The sequence below is a fragment of the Leucopleurus acutus genome (genome assembly GCF_964270905.1).
Source record: "Leucopleurus acutus genome assembly, chromosome: 7".
In the NCBI taxonomy this organism is placed as follows: Eukaryota; Metazoa; Chordata; class Mammalia; order Artiodactyla; family Delphinidae; genus Leucopleurus; species Leucopleurus acutus.
This window is the reverse complement of record NC_139150.1, coordinates 106,144,299-106,162,306: the sequence shown is the minus strand read 5'-3', so window position 1 is coordinate 106,162,306 and position 18,008 is coordinate 106,144,299. Positions and strand designations below refer to the sequence as shown.

The 18,008-nt window shown below is 39.3% G+C and overlaps 2 protein-coding genes across 11 annotated transcripts in view; one reads left to right on the top strand and one right to left on the bottom strand.

Moving 5' to 3' along the window:
• Window positions 1–13,762, bottom strand: part of HMBOX1 (homeobox containing 1) — a 178,141-nt gene extending 164,379 nt beyond the window's left edge. For all 9 annotated transcript variants that reach the window (XM_082842632.1, XM_082842637.1, XM_082842634.1 and 6 more), the window contains exon 1: window positions 13,479–13,762. The gene's annotated coding sequence lies outside the window, so the exon portion shown is untranslated. The remainder of the gene's footprint in view (window positions 1–13,478) is intronic.
• A 429-nt stretch (window positions 13,763–14,191) lies between these two features.
• The window catches only part of INTS9 (integrator complex subunit 9), a 109,923-nt gene continuing 106,106 nt past the window's right edge, over window positions 14,192–18,008 (top strand). For both annotated transcript variants that reach the window (XM_082842628.1, XM_082842627.1), the window contains exon 1: window positions 14,192–14,287. In XM_082842628.1, the coding sequence (XP_082698754.1) occupies window positions 14,279–14,287 (9 nt within the window). In that variant the 5' untranslated portion in view covers window positions 14,192–14,278. The remainder of the gene's footprint in view (window positions 14,288–18,008) is intronic.

The window sequence follows — 18,008 nt, the reverse complement described above, 5'->3', positions numbered from 1 at the left end:
AGACTCAGCAATCTATTGAGTGCTAATTACTATTTTTAAGGGTGGGTCAGAGAAATTACTGAAGCAAGAATAACTCAGATATAGTACTGAGATCTGTAACTCAGGATTGAGTCCTCCTTCTGATCCTATCAAAACCAAACTGTGAGCTTCCTAAAGTCTAGGCCTAGGTCTTACATGATATGTAATCAATACTGGTTGGATGAATGAGACATAGTAAACGAACTATGAAAATTAAAGGGGGAGAGAAAAGAATTCAGAGAAGGATAAGCCCATAGGAGACACAAGGGCTTTACACTTCAACTAGGAATCCAATTCATACACATGAAATGAAAACTAAAATATTTAAAATGTGACATACAAGTAAATACAAAAAATTATATAAACTAGTAACTGAGTATATAAGTGCAGCTAATATACGGAGAAAATGACTGGTCCAAGTGTGACAAGGTTCACTGGAAAATGTCTCCTCAGAGAGAGAAGGCTTTAAATGGGTTTTATGAAGAACATTTTTACTGGAAAGATAAGGCTATACCAACATATTAAATGGAGAAAGTAGCAAATACCAAGAAATAAAGGCTGAAAACATACAGCAGGAAGAAAGGTAATTTACCTGAATGTCATACAGAAAACATCTAAGAAGATAGAATGCTGGTAAGGGAGGGAAAAAAATGTTAGAAAACCTTAAAAAAAAAAAAGCACAAAGATAAAAAACTGAAATATAACACAATTCGAACTAAGGTACTTCTTGAATGACTTGATGAAAAGTGTTTGATGAAAATTATTCTAACAGTACTGTGCACCATGGAATAGAGCAGGGAAAAGGCAGGAAGGCCAGTTTTACTGCTGCAATCATCTCAGCAAGAAGTGATGAGGATGGCAACTACAAATGTAAAAAGGAAGAGAATGATCTAAGAGACATGATGGCGCAAGAATCAGCAGAACATTGCTGATAAATTAGATGGGGGAGGAGGGAGAGAGGTACGAAAAGGAAAGTACTAAACGGGTGATTTAAAGGTTTTAAATGTAGGAACTCTAAGACCAGAGGTAAATTTTAACAAGAAAGGAAAAAGATGACAGAAGGAAGAAGACCTGGATAGAAGGAATTTTAACTAAAAGGAAATAGGCATTTGTGTCAAATGCAACTAAGGCCTACAAAAGGATTAATTGAGAAAAACAAATCAACAAACAAAAAATAAGTTAGCTAGGAAGGGATTACTTCCAACATATGAAAATTCTATTCACAGGAGAGGAGTAAATACCTTAGACACAAAGGCAGAGCCAACTAATAATAAGGTGTGCCTTAATCTGTGCCAACCACTATCCTAAGCACTTTACAATATTGCCTGATATGCTCACAACAATCCTATGATATGGGTACTTACATTTATCTCCAATTTACAGATGGAGAAACTGAGACACAGCAAGGTTTAATAAAGTTACAGAGTAAGTTGTGGAGGTCAGATGTGCACCTGAACAGTCTGGCTCCTAAGTCCATGTTCTCAACCAGCTCAATATTCTAGGATTAATTAAGACTCTGAGAAGACTGATGACAGACCCCCAAAAAGTATGTAATTAAATTTGTGAGGGCAAAGTTTCAAAATGGCATACTATGAAAAAATCTTGCTTAATGGATCCAGAAAACTAGAATAGGAGAGAATTTATTGGGGAAAAAAAAAGAAGGGAAGACTGCCTTAAGAGCTGGAATGTGAAAATATAAAAGTTTAAGAAAATGAACTGATGATATAACCATAAAAGACTTGATGTTTGGGCATAATATTGGGTTGGCCAAAAAGCCCGTTTGGGTTTTTCCATACGATCTTACTAACCATTAAGTATAACATCTAGAAAAACAGTCTTGCTTAAGCAGAGCATATCCCATGGCACAATTTAGTGATATAAACAGTTACAGAGGATGGATATGCAATGTTTAACATAATGCAGGCAAATGTTGGGGAGAAAACATTTCGAGTTTCAAACAGGTATTTAAGATTACCAAGCACTCTACCACAGAACCAAACACGTAGAAGGTTCTCAGTAGGTACTATGCTTGTCCATGCATTTTTCAAATGTTCTGAGAACCACATTATTAGAGTTATCTAGTATGTTTATAAAGGACGCATACTCCTAGGCCCATCTAAGATTTTAGGAACCTGGTAGTGGGGCTCAGCAAACTAAAATTTTAATACTCTTTCCAGGCAATTCTTTTGAACAAAAGTTGCACTGCCTTCCTTCCTCTGCTGCAGCCTAAGTGTTAGAAGTAAACACTCCCCAACTGTTTCTCTCCTGTGGCTTTGTACTGACTCAGATCTTCTAGGTTCTTTCACTGCCTATGCTTGACTTGTGTTTATTTCTAAAATTTCAGTCCTGGTTTGGTAACATAATCAAGACTTGGTTCTGGAGTTATTAGCCCTGAAATCCATATCAACTTCAATACTGACATTGGGTGGGGGAGCTCTAGTTCTTTTCCCTGACATCATAGATTTTCTTTTCTTTTCTTTTTTTAATCTTATTTATTTATTTTTGGCTGTGTTGGGTCTTAGTTGCAGCACACAGGATCTCTAGTTGCGACATGTGGACTCTTAGTTGTGGCATGCATGCAGGATCTAGCTCCCCGACCAGGGATTGAACCCAGACCCCCTGCATTGGGAGCATGGAGTCTTACCCACTGGACCACCAGGGAAGTCCCTAGATTTTCTGTTAAAAATAAAATATGGTGTTGACTGGACACTGGACTGACCCAATATGTCTTTTACCTTTTTATTGAAGTGTAGTTGATTTACAATGTTGTGTTAGTTTCTGGTGTACAGCAAAGTGATTCAGTATATTCTTTTTCATTACAGGATATTGAATATCGTTCCCTATGCTATACAGTGGGACCTTGTTTATCTATTTTATATACAGTAGTTTGTATCTGCTAATGCCGAACTCCTAATTTATCCCTCCCCCTCCCCTTCCCCCTTTGGTAACTATAAGTTTGCTTTCTATGTCTGTGAGTATGTTTCTGTTTTGTAAGTAAGTTCGTTTGTATCATATTTTAGATTCCACATAGAAGTGATATTATATGACATTTGTCTTTCTCTGTATGACTTACTTCACGTAGTATGATAATCTCTAGGTCCATCAGTTGCTGCAAATGGCATTATTTCATTCTTTTTTATGGCTGAGTAATATTCCATTGTGATATATATATATATATATATATATATACACACACACACATGCCACATCTTTATCCATTCATCTGTCAATGGACATTTAGGTTGTTTCCACGTCTTGGCTACTGTAAATAGTGCTGCTATGAACACTGCGGTGCATGCATCTTTTCAAAGTAGAGTTTTCTCTGCATATACGCCCAGGAGTGGGATTGCTGGATCATATGGCAACTCTAGTTTTAGTTTTTGGAGGAACCTCCATACTGTTTTCCATAGTGTTTTCAATTCCCACCAACAGTGAAGAAGGGTTCCTTTTCACCACACTCTCTCCAGTATTCAATATGTCAATTGTTATGTTACCAGATCTGTGTTAAAGAAGATGCTCACTGTTACAGACTCAGCATCTGAATTCCTGTTTATTGCCCCTAAAGTAAAGAGGCGCAAATGTCCTGTCTTTGTCCTGATTTACCGCAAAAGCCTATCAAGGATGGAAGATATTTTCTAATCACTATGCAGACAGGGTCTGTGAGAATGCTCCAGTTTCTGGAATTGTGAAGGAGTGAGTTATTCTAAGATGTCTTTTGACCCCAACGGTGGGACAAATGGTGGCCAAAAAGCTGTCTATTGATATGACATGGAACTGAAAACAGAGCCTCTTTATTCAACAGGGATGCTTCATGATAGCAGCAACTAGGATCTTGAAAGAAGGGCTTCTAGGTACTTTCATGCTTTAGCAGATCTGTGATTCAGATTGTAGAATCTGAAGCCATGTCTCTAGTGTTCCCTCTGGTTCTCTTTCCTTAATCCTGGCTAGTTCTGTAGTCCTACTGTGTCATCGTTCTGGTTGGCCTGAGGTGGCTAACATAAAAAGCTAACACTAAATTATACTGGGAGACTTCTGCCATTTCCTGAAAATTATTTGATCCTTGAAGGATGACATTTAATTCACCTTTGTATCCCAGAGTACCTACACATGCACTGCTAGACTTGACATATTTAACTGAATGCCCTGTTCAATCCCTAGAAAAGAATCCTCCTCATGTAGAGCACCCAAAGGCATTAGCCTTATATGAAAGGTGACTTCCTCCTGCATCCTACTCACCAAGGTCATGGAATAGGAACACACATCTAACTCATGGTCATGCAATGCATTCAGATTTCTCTCTCGCCAACTGAACTAAAAGAAACACACTGTCACCATCAGGAGGTAAGCTTTAGCTGAAGGAAAGATCAGTTCAAGTCAGCAATATGGCAAACCAAATCCACGTGCAAGTCAAAGTTATGGAGAAGCAGAAACCAAGAAAAACTATAGCAAGGCAAATAGAAGTGGAAGGGAGAAGTGGGAAAGGTAGATGAAGCAGACCTGTAAAGAGAAGGCAAGACAAGAAACCATATATCCCCAGAATGAGAGGCAGAGAGAGACTAGCTTCTCAGATCCTGACAATTCTCCCATTTGCACAAGGTCTAGTTGTTCTTTATCAACCGAAAAGAGCTAGATCCCTACAACAACCTCTCCTTGAAGCCAAACAACTCCTGATTAAAGCACTATTTTTTTTAAAATGTACACCGAGATATACAAAAAGCTGGCAACAGATAAATCCAAAGAGAAAAAAAATTGTACCAGGAAGAAAGTGAAATTTCAGATAGCCAGCAAGTTCTCTAAATATGAATTTTACTTATCAGGAAGAACCACCAATATTTACCATATTCTTATCAATGAAACAAATTAAACTTTAATTGATGTTTTCAAAGCAAATTATCAGTGTTGACAAAAAAACTGTCTCATACCCAGAAGAGACAAAAACCACATGACATATCTTTTCTGTTAATATATTTGAAAATATTTTGTAAGCCTACTTAAAGCAGACCTTTGTTGTTTGAGGTCTGTAATAATCAGTAGTACGTTGGATTAATAGCCTCATCTTTGAAGACAGGCTTTATAACTCATAACAGCTGATAAAGAGGAGGCAAAGGCCAGCCCTGTAACTAGCCTTTAACCTGACTGATGGTCCTTTCTTGTACCTGGACTAACAATAGTATCTTTACCATTTTTTTTCTTCTAAAGATATTTTCTCTGAAAACAGTCTTTGAACTGACTTTCTTTGAAGAGTATTCCCATATAACAAATCCCAAAAACCGTAACATGAGTTCACAATAAATTAATCCAACAAGTTTGCTTCAACACTGTCAAAGACCAAACTAGCGCCACAATAACAATAATTTTGTTTATCTAATACAGATTCTAGTATACATCCTCTCTGGCAAGAAATATATCATTTAAGCCTTGAATTCATTTAAATCATACACATTCGATTTACAGACATTTTTAATATTATTGTTAACTTTTTACTAAAATGTTTAATAGATACTAATATTGTAAATTTTGAATTAAGTAAAGCTTGCCAATTTTTAAATTCTCATAAGAAAGCTTAATTGGAATTTTCCATAAAAACTTTCAAGATCAGCCTCCCTGGTGGCACAGTGGTTAAGAATCCGCCTGCCAATGCAGGGGACATGGGTTCGATCCCTGGTCCGCAAAGATCCCACATGTCGCAGAGCAACTAAGCCCGTGCACCACAACTACTGAGCCTGCACTCTAGAGCCTGCGATCCACAACTACTGAGCCCACGTGCCACAACTACTGAAGCCCATGCGCCTAGAGCCCGTGCTCCGCAACAAGAGAAACCACCGCAATGAGAAGCCCACGCACCGCAACGAAGAGTAGCCCCCGCTCATCACAACTAGAGAAAGCCCACGTGAAGCAACAAAGACCCAGTGCAGCCAAAAATTAATTAATTAATTAATTAAAAAACTTTCAAGATGTGCCAAAAGAATTTCCAAACTACAAAAGGCAAAAGAGTGGTGTTACTGACCCAATAATTGGTATCTTTCTCCTTATGCTGACAAAACAACAGAATTTATGAATAAGAGGAATTATTTAATCTCTGGGGTGATAAGAGTTCTGTATCTTGATTGTGGTGGTGGTTACAGAATCCACATGTGATAAAATGGCAAAGAACTATACATACACATAGTACCAATGCCAATTTCTTGGGTTTAATATTGCACTAAAGTTATGTAAGATGTAACCATTAGGGGAAACTGAGTGAAAGGTACAGGGCCCTCTCTACTATTTTTGCAACTGCCTGTGAATCCATAATTATTTAAAGATTCCACTTATACGAGGTACCTAGAATAGTCAAATTCATAGAGTCAGAATGTACATTGGTAGATGCCAGGGCCGGGGTGTGGGGAGGAGGAATGGGGAGTTAGTGTTTAAAGCAGACAGAGTTTCAGTTTAGGAAGGTGAAAAATTTGGGAGATGGATGACGGTAAGAGTTATACAACAATGTGAATGTACTTGGTGCCACTGAACTGTAAAGTTAAATATGGTTAAAATAGTATGTTTTATATTATGTGACTTTTACCACAATAAAAAAATATTTTTAAAAAGTAAATAAACAATTTTTAGTTTAATTAATAACAAAAATACCACAAATATAAAAAAATTAACCTAAATACCCTGTTTAGTAGACTGGAAAACTGAGACCTAACCAGGTAATACACACAAACTTTCACAGTCAATAACAGAGTAAAGGCACCTAATTGATATGCTGTTGACTAAGGAACATAAGATTAGAAGTAACCACTAAGGAACATAAGATTAGAAGTAACCAATCACTTGTGGCCATTAACAATATCTTGTTTTACGGAAGATAATCAGGTCGGTTGATGCCTGGGTTGCATTAAAATGCAATCAGTATATATATTTTTTAACTATTATACTTTATTTAAAGGAAAAAACTTTTTCTGAGGGGAAAAAAATCTCAAAAGAAATTTATATTTAACCTTAGAACTTCCACGTTTGAAGGAATATGAGTTTTTTGAAGAGCATGACACAGTATTCCAAATAAGATCATGCCATCTTTTCAAAGAGGTCTTCCTCACACAACAAAGTGAACAGCAACTATTCTTGTCCCTAATGGTTCTAAACAGCTACAATGTAAAACTAAACACAGGCTATCTTTGACTCCAGAAAATGGATTTTCAACCAAATAAAGATAATATTCAGAATAGCTACTTTCAAGTTCCCCACAGTGAACAATTATGTTTCATGAAGGCAAATGCTGGCTAAATTAGTGGTTGCAAACTACAGTCATAATATAGCCTCCTACAAAAATTACATTCTAACGTCTAAACTGATACCTTAGCTATCATCCTGCTTCCTCTACACAATCATTTTGGGTAACATTTATCCTTATGAGACTCAGTTTGGTAAAAACGGGGCACTCTTTCTCCTCCTTGAGAGGAATGTGCCACAGATGTAAATCAGCATATGTATATCATCTACCACTTTGGAAAATCAACTGAAGCGGTCAGGCCACCCAACCTCAAGTATAAACAACAGCGTGTAAATAAAACTGATGTCTGTCTAAAGTGGCTTCCAGATCATATAATGCAACTATGCAATTGTTCCAATAGCAATGTAAAGAAAACACATTACCTGAAATGGAACAAGGATTCAGATTTGTGGGGGGGGGAAGTGAAAGAAGCTACACAAAGTTAATAGGTCTTCAATGAAGTTAGTGAGAAGATAAGAAAAGTCAGATTAACAAGGGGAAATCTAGGTTAGAAACATAAGAACGTATTAACGGGGCTAGAAAAGTGAATTTTAAAATTGTAGCCTGAATTAGGCAGTAATTTAACTAATATTACTTTTTACTTTGGGAGAAAAAAATAGAAGCCAGAGAATATGGAAGCATTCTTCACATAGCAATATACTTTAAAGTTCACAATTCTTTACTTTTGAAGACATTACTAACAACTGCAACTCTCACAGATTAACACCCAACCCTCCTTATCTATACTAAAGAGGCTTGTTTGGCCTACCAGCACTTTGGCATGGCTAAGGCATAGGGTCTGGGATTGGTAATGATAAATTATAAGGCAGGAACCAGAACATAAACTATCTGGTATAACATGGTAATTATATAGTTAACATTTACGATATGCCAAGAGCAGTCTAAGGACTCAACATCATTCTAAGGGCTCACAATAATCCTATGAAATAAGGAGTATTTATTCCCTTTCAACAGATGAGAAAACGAAGGCACAGAAAGATTAAATCATTTGTCTAAGGTCACATAGCTAGTAAGTGGCAGAGCCAAGATTTGGACACAGGTAGAATGATAGTTTGGATTTATCTGAAAGGCTAAGGAGCCAATGAAGGATTATAAGCAAAGGAAGACCAATATTCAAATTCACATTTTATTTTAGCAAGATCAGGTAGGAGTGAATAACTACTAAGGAAAAAAACTGAAACCTCAAAATTAGTTAATAGACTGACGAGGAAAGACAGAAATGATGAAGGCCTCAATTAAGGGAATAGCAATAGAATGAAAATAATTGAATAGATATATACAGAGGATATAAAATCAACTTATGATTAGAAAAGGGAGAGTGAGGATGATTCCAAGGCTTCACTGACTAGGCCCAAGCCAACAGCTTCTCATTTTAATCATACTATTACTTTATCAAAAGCAGAAAGGTTTAGTATTAAATCATCCTTATATCAGCAACAGCCACAGTATTTGACTTTCTCCTCTCTGAAAAATGTGACTAAATAACTTACAATTACTGCCACTTGGCAACTCCACACTAATTGTTTAATATGCATACAGTAAAGACAGCTATTAAATATTTTCAATAAATGACACACAGACCATCACTGAACATAACATGGACAGAGAAGCTACAGAGAATCTGTGAAATTTAGTAAACGTTCTTATAATCAGCACTTTAAGTTTAAGAAAAACCTAAATGCCCTTTAAATGGATTAGAATCATTTTACCACTTATAGGAAGAGGTGTGTAGACACCTCTTTTAAGATTCAAAAAAAGTAAAACTCATTACTTCAAAGTTAAATCGACTAGGTTCTTTTTTCCCCTTCTGTCTGTAAATGTAAACAAACAAAAAAACCCCACTATCCTTATAGCCCAAGTCAAGGATCTGTAAATTACTACATTAGGATTATAATAACCACTGGAAAAATCTACTGCAACTTCAACCTTGTTACCACTGTAAGGGTAAAACTATGCTAAAGCCAGGGTCTTCCAGTAACTAAATGCTCTTGGAAAGTGTCCAAAACAATGTATAGTAAATTTCCAATTTGTCTCATCTAAGATCAAGAAAAACAAGTTATCTAAAGCACTGGGTTATATTTAAATAGGCTCTATGAGTTTTACATCACATTATCTCTCAGAAAATCTATACTCTTTACTTAGGATGGGACCTAAGACCAGTAAGTCACCTGGGGGGTAGGGGGTGGGGAGGGGAAGTTGCACCTAGGAATTTAATCACATATTACTTAATATTATTTTCAGAAAAATTTCAATACCACTAGCTTTCTTTATGAGAGAAACAGATTTTGGCAGAATCTGCTAAAATCATGGTTTGCAGTGATACTGAAAATCTCCATAGCTTCTATAACGTGGACAACGTGGTGGTGCTTACTCTGGTTTCTAGCTTGAGCCGTTTTTTAGAGCCTCCTATTATTTGTGGTTCAGATTCCTTTTTTATGGGTTGCATGCCTGATAGATATACACCACTATCATACAAAAACAAACATAAAGGTGCTTTATATATGTGAGTGCATATGTGAATGTACATACATGACACTTTAGACAAGCTGTGATTACCACTCATAAACAACTTTTTTTTATAAAGTTCTAAACTGAGAAGTAAAAGCCAACAGTTAAGAAAATAATCTAACCATACAGCAAAGGGAGCTGTAAAATTAATTCTGGAAGCCAAAAAACCTAAATAAAGCAGGTACACAAAACAAACCCAACCTATTTTCACTGAGCATTTTTAAGTTTACCTATAAATGTTAACATTTTTTAAAAGTTGAGGAGTATACCAACTTTCATTTATGAAAAATGACACCCTAGGATAAATTTCTAATTCCCAAGAGAAATAAGTCAAGTTTAAAGATCTGCATACAAAAATAATAGAAGAGCTGCAAAGAAATGAATCGAAAAAGCAAACATGGTTTTACAGGAAACATGGAAGCTATCTGAAACATTATAAGTGGAATGGACTTATTATCAATATAACAAACAAAAGATCCAAAATGAACAAATTAAGCATAAATACTCCCCATGTGTTTAACTTCTTCTGAAACAAGCAATGCCATACCAATCAACACTTGCCACAAATATTACCATAAATTGGTCACTTCTATCTTTCTAAATGATGAAACAATGAAAGGTTTGTTGAAATATATTTATAACTTACCAATACTGAGCTATTAAGTTTCTATTAGTGACGCTTCCACTAAGGATTTGTGCTAAAAAGACTGAAATCTATTCATACAGCAGTGAAAAATGAAGCCTCACTAAAGACATTCAATATAAAGCTGACCCCTAAAGGCTCCTTGATGCACGTTTGCAACCACAGTATTCACAGCATGCAGTACACTAGCAACAGATTGGTTAAAAACAGTTTGGATTTTCAGCCTCCCATCATACAGGCAACATTTTTAGAAGCAGTCACATTAAATAAATATGTCTTTCACAGTTACGGGATGAAATTTTAAGCTTGACAGGCACCAATGCCCTGATTTTCTACTTTTTTCGTAAACCATATGACTTCCACATGCTGAGAACGTATTATGCTTTAACCTGCAGTAAAGGCTTTACAACATTTTAATGCTCGGTGCCTAAAATGCAACAGAAGCACCCCACCCCATCGAATACAAGGAATATATCTGGTTTCAACAAAACCACTAGTCAGAAAAAGTTTAATGAACGCCTTTCCCAGTAAGTAACTTTGCATTTCTGTAGAGGAAAACAAACAAAAAGAAAATCTGAGGTGAGGGTGAGTGGAAGAGAAAATCTTCTTATATTTTAATATTTTTCCAACTCTTAACAAACATTTTAGTTTTTTTATTTCTAAAGTAATTATTGAACATTTTAAAACACTATGTCTAATAGAATATCTTTCAGCAGAAAAACACTCTATTATGTAGTTACACAGGATTTTTCTCCAGTTTTTGCAAAGTAACATTTCAGGCTAAAATAGAAGGTTAAAACAAATAATTCTGGAAATCCTAGTCTATAGCAAACTGAAACCTCAACTTTATATCAACATATTGTATGTTCTAAATTTGAGATTTAGAATACACATCAATTTTTTTTTTCTATTCAGGTCAATCTAAATATATATGCTACCTCATGTTTGTAGACAGCTTATCTGTGTCAATGACCAACTGCAGAAATTTCAAATCAAAGGTTCTAAAACATACCATAAAATTACACACTATGTGACTTTCAGTTTTTATGGTATCTAAGGTCCTTTACTGATAGGTTCAAGAATCGATAAGTTTGGATATGTAAATGTGTAAATACATTAAATATGTAAATACATTAAATTCTCAGCAGTCAAAAGAGAAATTATGCCAAATCCTTTAGTTATTTAAAAGTCCATTACACTAAAAATCTGTGACAAAAGAATGGTTATTGAAAAACTTATATTTCAGACCGAAAGAAGTACAAATTATATTATCTTAAATCTCCTGGTGTAATGTTTTTAAATATTAAAGACTGTGAGAAACAAGAGATGTTGCAATCCTCTTTCCTTTATAACTCCAATTGAAACTCGGAAGAAAAAAAAAATCAGAATTCAAATTTGCCAAACTTGACTTATACACATAATTCAACTAGATCTATCTTAGTTGTGCAATTTTAAAATAAGTTTAATGCAAAGCACTGCGATCTTGATGTGATAATTACCTGTGGAAGAAATGCAAAATAAAAACAAATGCAGGTCCTTTTCATCGAATGATGCATTTTACAACAAAACCAGTAACAGCACAACCACGTAGCACAAACTAAATAAACAGGCACAGGAGGCAGCATGTCCATCCAGGAAGAGAAATGTACCACGCCAAGAAAGAAAGGAAAGAAGGAGGGAAGGAAGGCAGACAGGCAGACAGGCAGGCGGGCAGGCGGGCGGGCGGGCGGGCAGGCAGGGAGAGAAGACAGAGGTTTCTATACCTGCAGGATCCCAGAGAAATGAACTAGTCACATCACTCTCTCCTATATGATACGTAGGGTTTTTAAAGCTCCAGGGTAAATTAAAACAGCAACCACTCTATACCACCATTCAACTTTCCATAGTACAGTATCTTTAATGCCAACTGCATTCTCCTCTTCACTCACCCAGTGTTTCCTCTCTCTTCCATACCAGCTTTCAGACAAATGCGAGACAGAACAGGGTGGGGTAGAAGAAAAATACAAGCAGCGCCTTTCCGCTACTCCCCCCGCACCTCCAACAATTTCCAACAGTTCTTCCTACTACGAAAATAAGTCGCCCTATCTCAGGATACACAACAGTCATTCTGTGTCTTCAGTAGACACACAGAGGCGCGTACACATGGCAGCACTCCCGAAGCCCCACCCCCAGGCCCCCGAATCTTAAGTACTGTTTAATCTATTGAACGCGAAGACCACACAGAGATCCCTCCACCTACTGTTTTGGGGTGAGGATGGGTGGAGGACTCCTTTCAAAGTAGCCCCAACAGTGTAACCAAAACACGGTTCCGGAATAAAATATTAAGAACACTTTTCCTTTCCCACCTATCTGCCGACTTCAGTATGCAAAAACCCATCTCCACACACCCGCATCTCTCCAGGGCTCCTGCCCGGAGTTCGGGGTGGAGATGCGTCCCGGGAGGCGGGGAGGAGTGTGAGCGGGCGATGGGACACAAACGAGTCGCTCACCGCGGCCACCCTGCGCCGCGTCGCCAGCCCAGAGGTTCAGGACCCGCACCTCGCGCACGCCTCTCCGCCCAGGCCCAGCTAAAAGCTCCGACTCCGGCTCTCGAACTTCCTCTCCGGAGTCATTTATTCAAGGCGAACACATCACCCAAGTACACGTCACCCAGTTTCAAACACAGTTCTGCACCCCAAACAAACCCACACACCTCAAATTCCCCTCACAGTTTCCCAAACTCCAAACAAGAGACCCCACCTCCAGGATTCAAACCTTCCGCCCATCGGGGAGACAACCAGGAGGAAAGAGTTGGGGAGCAACCGACGCCTTTCCATTACCGCCCCCACAAACTGCCCCACCCCAGACCCTGCGTCCGGGTCGCCCCCGTCGGAAGCCCCCCGCTTCCTCCCTCCACTCAGTCGGGCCGCTTAAGAGACCCATCCCCAGCCCACTCACTTTCTCCCCCAAACCCCTCCAAAAAAAAAAAAAGTGAAGAGAAAGAAGTGAGGAAAGAGACTTGAGGTAGTCCGGCTTCCACACCGCTCGACTCACCTCAGAATCCTTGCTGAGTTCTCTCCGCCCGGCACAGCCCCCTCCCCAACGTCCCGGTACGAAGGGCTGAAGTAGGGAGGAGGGGAAAGCGGGAGGGGGAGGGGTGTCTTCCGCGTGGGGCGCCCGTCGGGAGGGGACTGGGGAGGGGTTGAGGCCGGCGCAGGAAGAGGAGAAGGGGGAGGGGAGGCCCCTATCTCCCAGTCTCCCCCTGAAAACCTCCCTTGTCTCAATCACATCAGACTGACTGTCTTTGTCTGGCTGACAACCGCCATATTGATATCAACAGCCCCGCTCCCACCTGCTGCCGCCTAGCGGCCCTGGGAGTTGTAGTTCCTGCCTCCCTTGAGTAAAGGCGCCGGACCGGGCGTCCGGAGGCCCCAGGGAACTACAGCTCCCGGCAAGTACCGCGCCCATCCGCCTTCCCACAGGGAGGCGGGGAAAGGGGCGCCGAAGCCGTAGGGACTACACATCCCAGAATACCATGGATCCCGGGCCCAGAAGGGGGACGTGATATCATGCTGGGGTGGAGAGGGAGGATGAATTGGCGGCCGGGATGAATTTGAGCTGACGGAAGGAGGTATTCTGAGAGGAAAGGGAGGAAAAGGAAAGACGACCACAGTTCCCATGATGCACGGAGAGATTACTACATTTCCCATGATGCAGCGGGGGGGGGGGTCGTAGGGAAGAAAGACTGCATGTCCCGCGATGCTCTCGGCTGGCCGGTGGCGGAGATTGAACCGGAAGACGCTTTCTGGGTCTGAGGAGTGGAGTGACTGGTATTGAACAGCCAAAAGTCCAATATGAAACTGGTGAGTCTCCGCTCCTAGGTCAGAGGGCATATCCTTTTGGACTTCCTCGTTTCCACCTTGGGAAGGGAACCGTCGCGGAGGAGGGGTGTCAGGGACTAGAAAGTGGGGTGGACTAAGGAAAGCTACTGTTTGTTGCTGAGGAGTTTGAATCCCACCCCCGACCCCCCGTAACTGCCTGGTCTTATTCATTCCTTGGCGGGTCCCTTTGGTTAGATAAGAGATTGACTCTGTCACCTTTCTTCACATACAAACTAACATTGGGCTTAATGAACCAGGTCTGATTTGTTTCTCAGCTGCCACGTGAGTGTTATAATGGGTTAATTTCTTTCCACGAGATCGGCACTTGATTAGCGTTTCTTCCTACGGTTGTTGAGAAGGCTTTGGTTAACATATGAACAGAGTTTAGAAAATACTGGGCAGAGCGTAATCTCTTATTAAATTTTCCGTTATAGACTCCTAACTGCCCTTGCTTTTAAGAGAAGGACGAGGTCAGGGTGTGATCTTGGAGGATTTGAATCTTAAACCCTGTGTAAGATGGGCTGCGAGGAAGTGTTAAGGCGTTCCAGTCTAGAGCTGTAAGGGACTGCGTGAGCCAAGGTTAGATGGAGCATGCCAGGATACCTGGGAAAGTCTTTGCATCACAAAACTCAAACATTTGGCTTATAGGAAAGCTGCTCAGGCCTTTGTTTTGAGCCATTTTACTCTGTGCACACAGATTTAACTAGTTTACTCCAACTGTATGGGATTAGTAATAGCATAATTAGAGTAGAGAAACAGGTGTGAGATGCTGTTTCTCAACCTTTTAAAATTCATGTTCCTGCAGCCAAGTGTTGTCAGGCTTTACTTTCTGTAGTTTTTGTAGAAAAACAAAAGGTTTCTTTTCTTAATTATTTGAGCATGCTTTTGCAAAGTGCACGTGTATGTACACACACACGCTACAGGCATATATACTCTGCACAGTGTCAGCTGTTTTCTGAGAAGTCAGAGTAAGTATTAAAAGTGAATTCAACTCCAAAACTGTCTCTATCTACAGCTGTTTTAGGTAAGGAGAAGGGCACAGATCAATAAACCTTGAGAGTAACAATTTGCTCCTGGGTCAGTTTAGGAAACATTTAAAAATGCAGAATTGAAAGTCACCACCCTTGATCTAAAGAAGCATGCAATCTAATGAAGAAGATACAAAGGTAATGAAAAAGTTATAATTCACTGTGTTCATGTTCAGGGTTTGGGGATCGAGAGGATAATGAGGGTGCATGGGGAGTGTGAGACATTTCCTTGGAAAGGTGACTCTTTAACTGATAAGAAGGGTGAGTAGGCTAGGACCTTCTTGAAGAGGGCTCAGTTTATAGAAGCAACAGAACTTGGCACCAGAATGGTTGAAACACATACCATGTTTCCTCAATAAAAAATAAATCACAATTGGTGTGCTTGGTGCAAAGGCAGGCAAGTGGGAAACAGTTTTTTTCCATAACAACTCATTTGCTGAGGGTATCAGAGAGTTAGGGTTTAGTTTACATATACTTTGGTTTGCTTATAAACTCCTCCTGATGTTATTTAAAGATGTAAAAACGTGGAAAAAAGTAGAAACTCACTTTTTTCCCTTTAAGAACCATAAAATGCCTCAGAGGAAGAGGAAGTATTGTCTATACTCCCTCCCTCTTTACTTGTCATCCACGTAGTACATAACTAAAAATCATTTGGTAGTTGATGATTTATAATGCAGAATATCTTTCAACACAGCAAAGTGGTTTCAAAAACATTTGCACATTAGCACTCAGTAAGTTAGACTTCTTTTTTGTGTCATGCCTCCCATAGAGTTGGAATAAATCCTCCATGGCCTAAAAATTTTAACTTTGTGTACTGCATCAGAAATATGTAGTAAGCCATATTTTGTATTTATATCATGAAACACAGAAATACATTTTATCAAGCACATTCTTGTTTTGGAGATGATGGCTTCTCCAAATATCCATCCCACGCACAATCTATGACCACATCTTGTTGATTCTGCAGTTCTTGAACTGGTCTGTGTCTCTTCAGTCCCACTAATACTCCCTTTGTACGGGCTCTTTTCACTTGACACTTGGATTTCAACAAGGCCTTCTAACTGGTCTCCCTGCACTCAGTCTCAACACCCTCCAATCCATTCTCTACCCGGTGTCCCAGAAGTTGCTTGAAATTGCAGCGTTCCCTAAAACCCCTCAGTAGCTTCCTTTGCCCTTAGGATAAAGTGTTAACAATTCTTGACTTACCTGGTCCTCCCAACTTCTCCAGCCCTCCTCTCCCTTGATCTCCTCATTCCAATTATATTGCACGTCTTCCAGTTCCTTGAACTCCCCCTGCTCTCTTTTTTTAAAATTAATTAATTAATTAATTTCAGCTGCACCAGGTCTTAGTTGCAGCATGTGGGATCTTTAGTTGTGGCATGTGGGATCTAGTTCCCTGGCCAGGGATCGAACCCGGGCCCCCTGCTTTGGGAGTGCGGGGTCTTAGCCACTGTGCCACCAGGGAAGTGCCCCCCACCCCACTCTTTTGCCTCTGGGACTTGAAATCTGTTCCATTGCCTCCACTTCTTTTTTGCCTGACTTATATATTTCTTTATATATTTCAGATCTCTGTTTAAATAGCACTTCTTCAAGGTTTCCTTGAATTAAGTACCCCTGTTATGTGCTTCCATGGCACACTTCCTTTTTTATGGCACTTGTAATTATTGGTTTTATGTCTGTCCTCCATCTTGTGGATTCTTGAATTCCCAGGGCCCGACGCATTGTGTGATGCCACTAAATAGTAGTTGAATAAATAATTCTTGAAAGATTGTTAAGGTCTGTTAATATTCTTGAGAAAAGATTAAGGGGTGAAGTCAAAACATTACAATAAGCAATAACCATTGGAGTGAAAAAGAATGATTGCTGCCTTTTATGGAGCACTAACTGTGTGCCAGGCGTTGTGCTAGGGAGGTACTTGCTATTTAGTGTCACATTTTATCCTTTGATCTAGATGATAGTGTTCCCATTTTATGGAAGAAAAACTGAGCCTTCAGGAGATGAAGTGGCTCGAAGTTACACACATGAAAAGAGTGGTAGACCCAGGATCTGAACCCAAGATTCCTTCCTCCAGAGTCTGTTGCTTAATGAGGGCAGGGACTCTGGTGCTTTGCACAGGGACCAGCACATGCTGGGTTATCTCTCACAGAAACGAAGCCAAAGTGCAGACTGAGAGAAAGTTCATTCAAGGATATTTTCTAAATTAGCTTTAAATCTGAGTTTGGCTGAATTAAGATCTTAAGAAAGATTATTGGTAAAAAACTAAACTCTGGGGACTTCCTTGATCATCTAAAGGGCTCCATATCAGAGCATACTAGTTGAGTGCCCAGGTTGGTGTCTATACTACCCAATTTAGCCTCTGTGATGCCATTTATAGTTCTCTAACCTTACCCATCACTGTCTTGGTGGCTTTTCACACACCCAAAGGAAGACGCTGGATGCCAATATAATGTAATCCTTGGATAGCTCCTTCTTAGAGAGATACCAGCTCAAAGGATTTTAATGACTGTCTATAATATCAGGCAGCTTTATTTAACTAAGGAAAATTAATTGGCACCTTCAATTAATCAGAATAATTTTGAAAGGAACAGGAAAATTAGAAACGTGTCCTCTAAATTAGCACATTTTAGAGCATGTTCTGCTTTTAGTATAGATTGAGCCTGATTGGGTGCACCCTG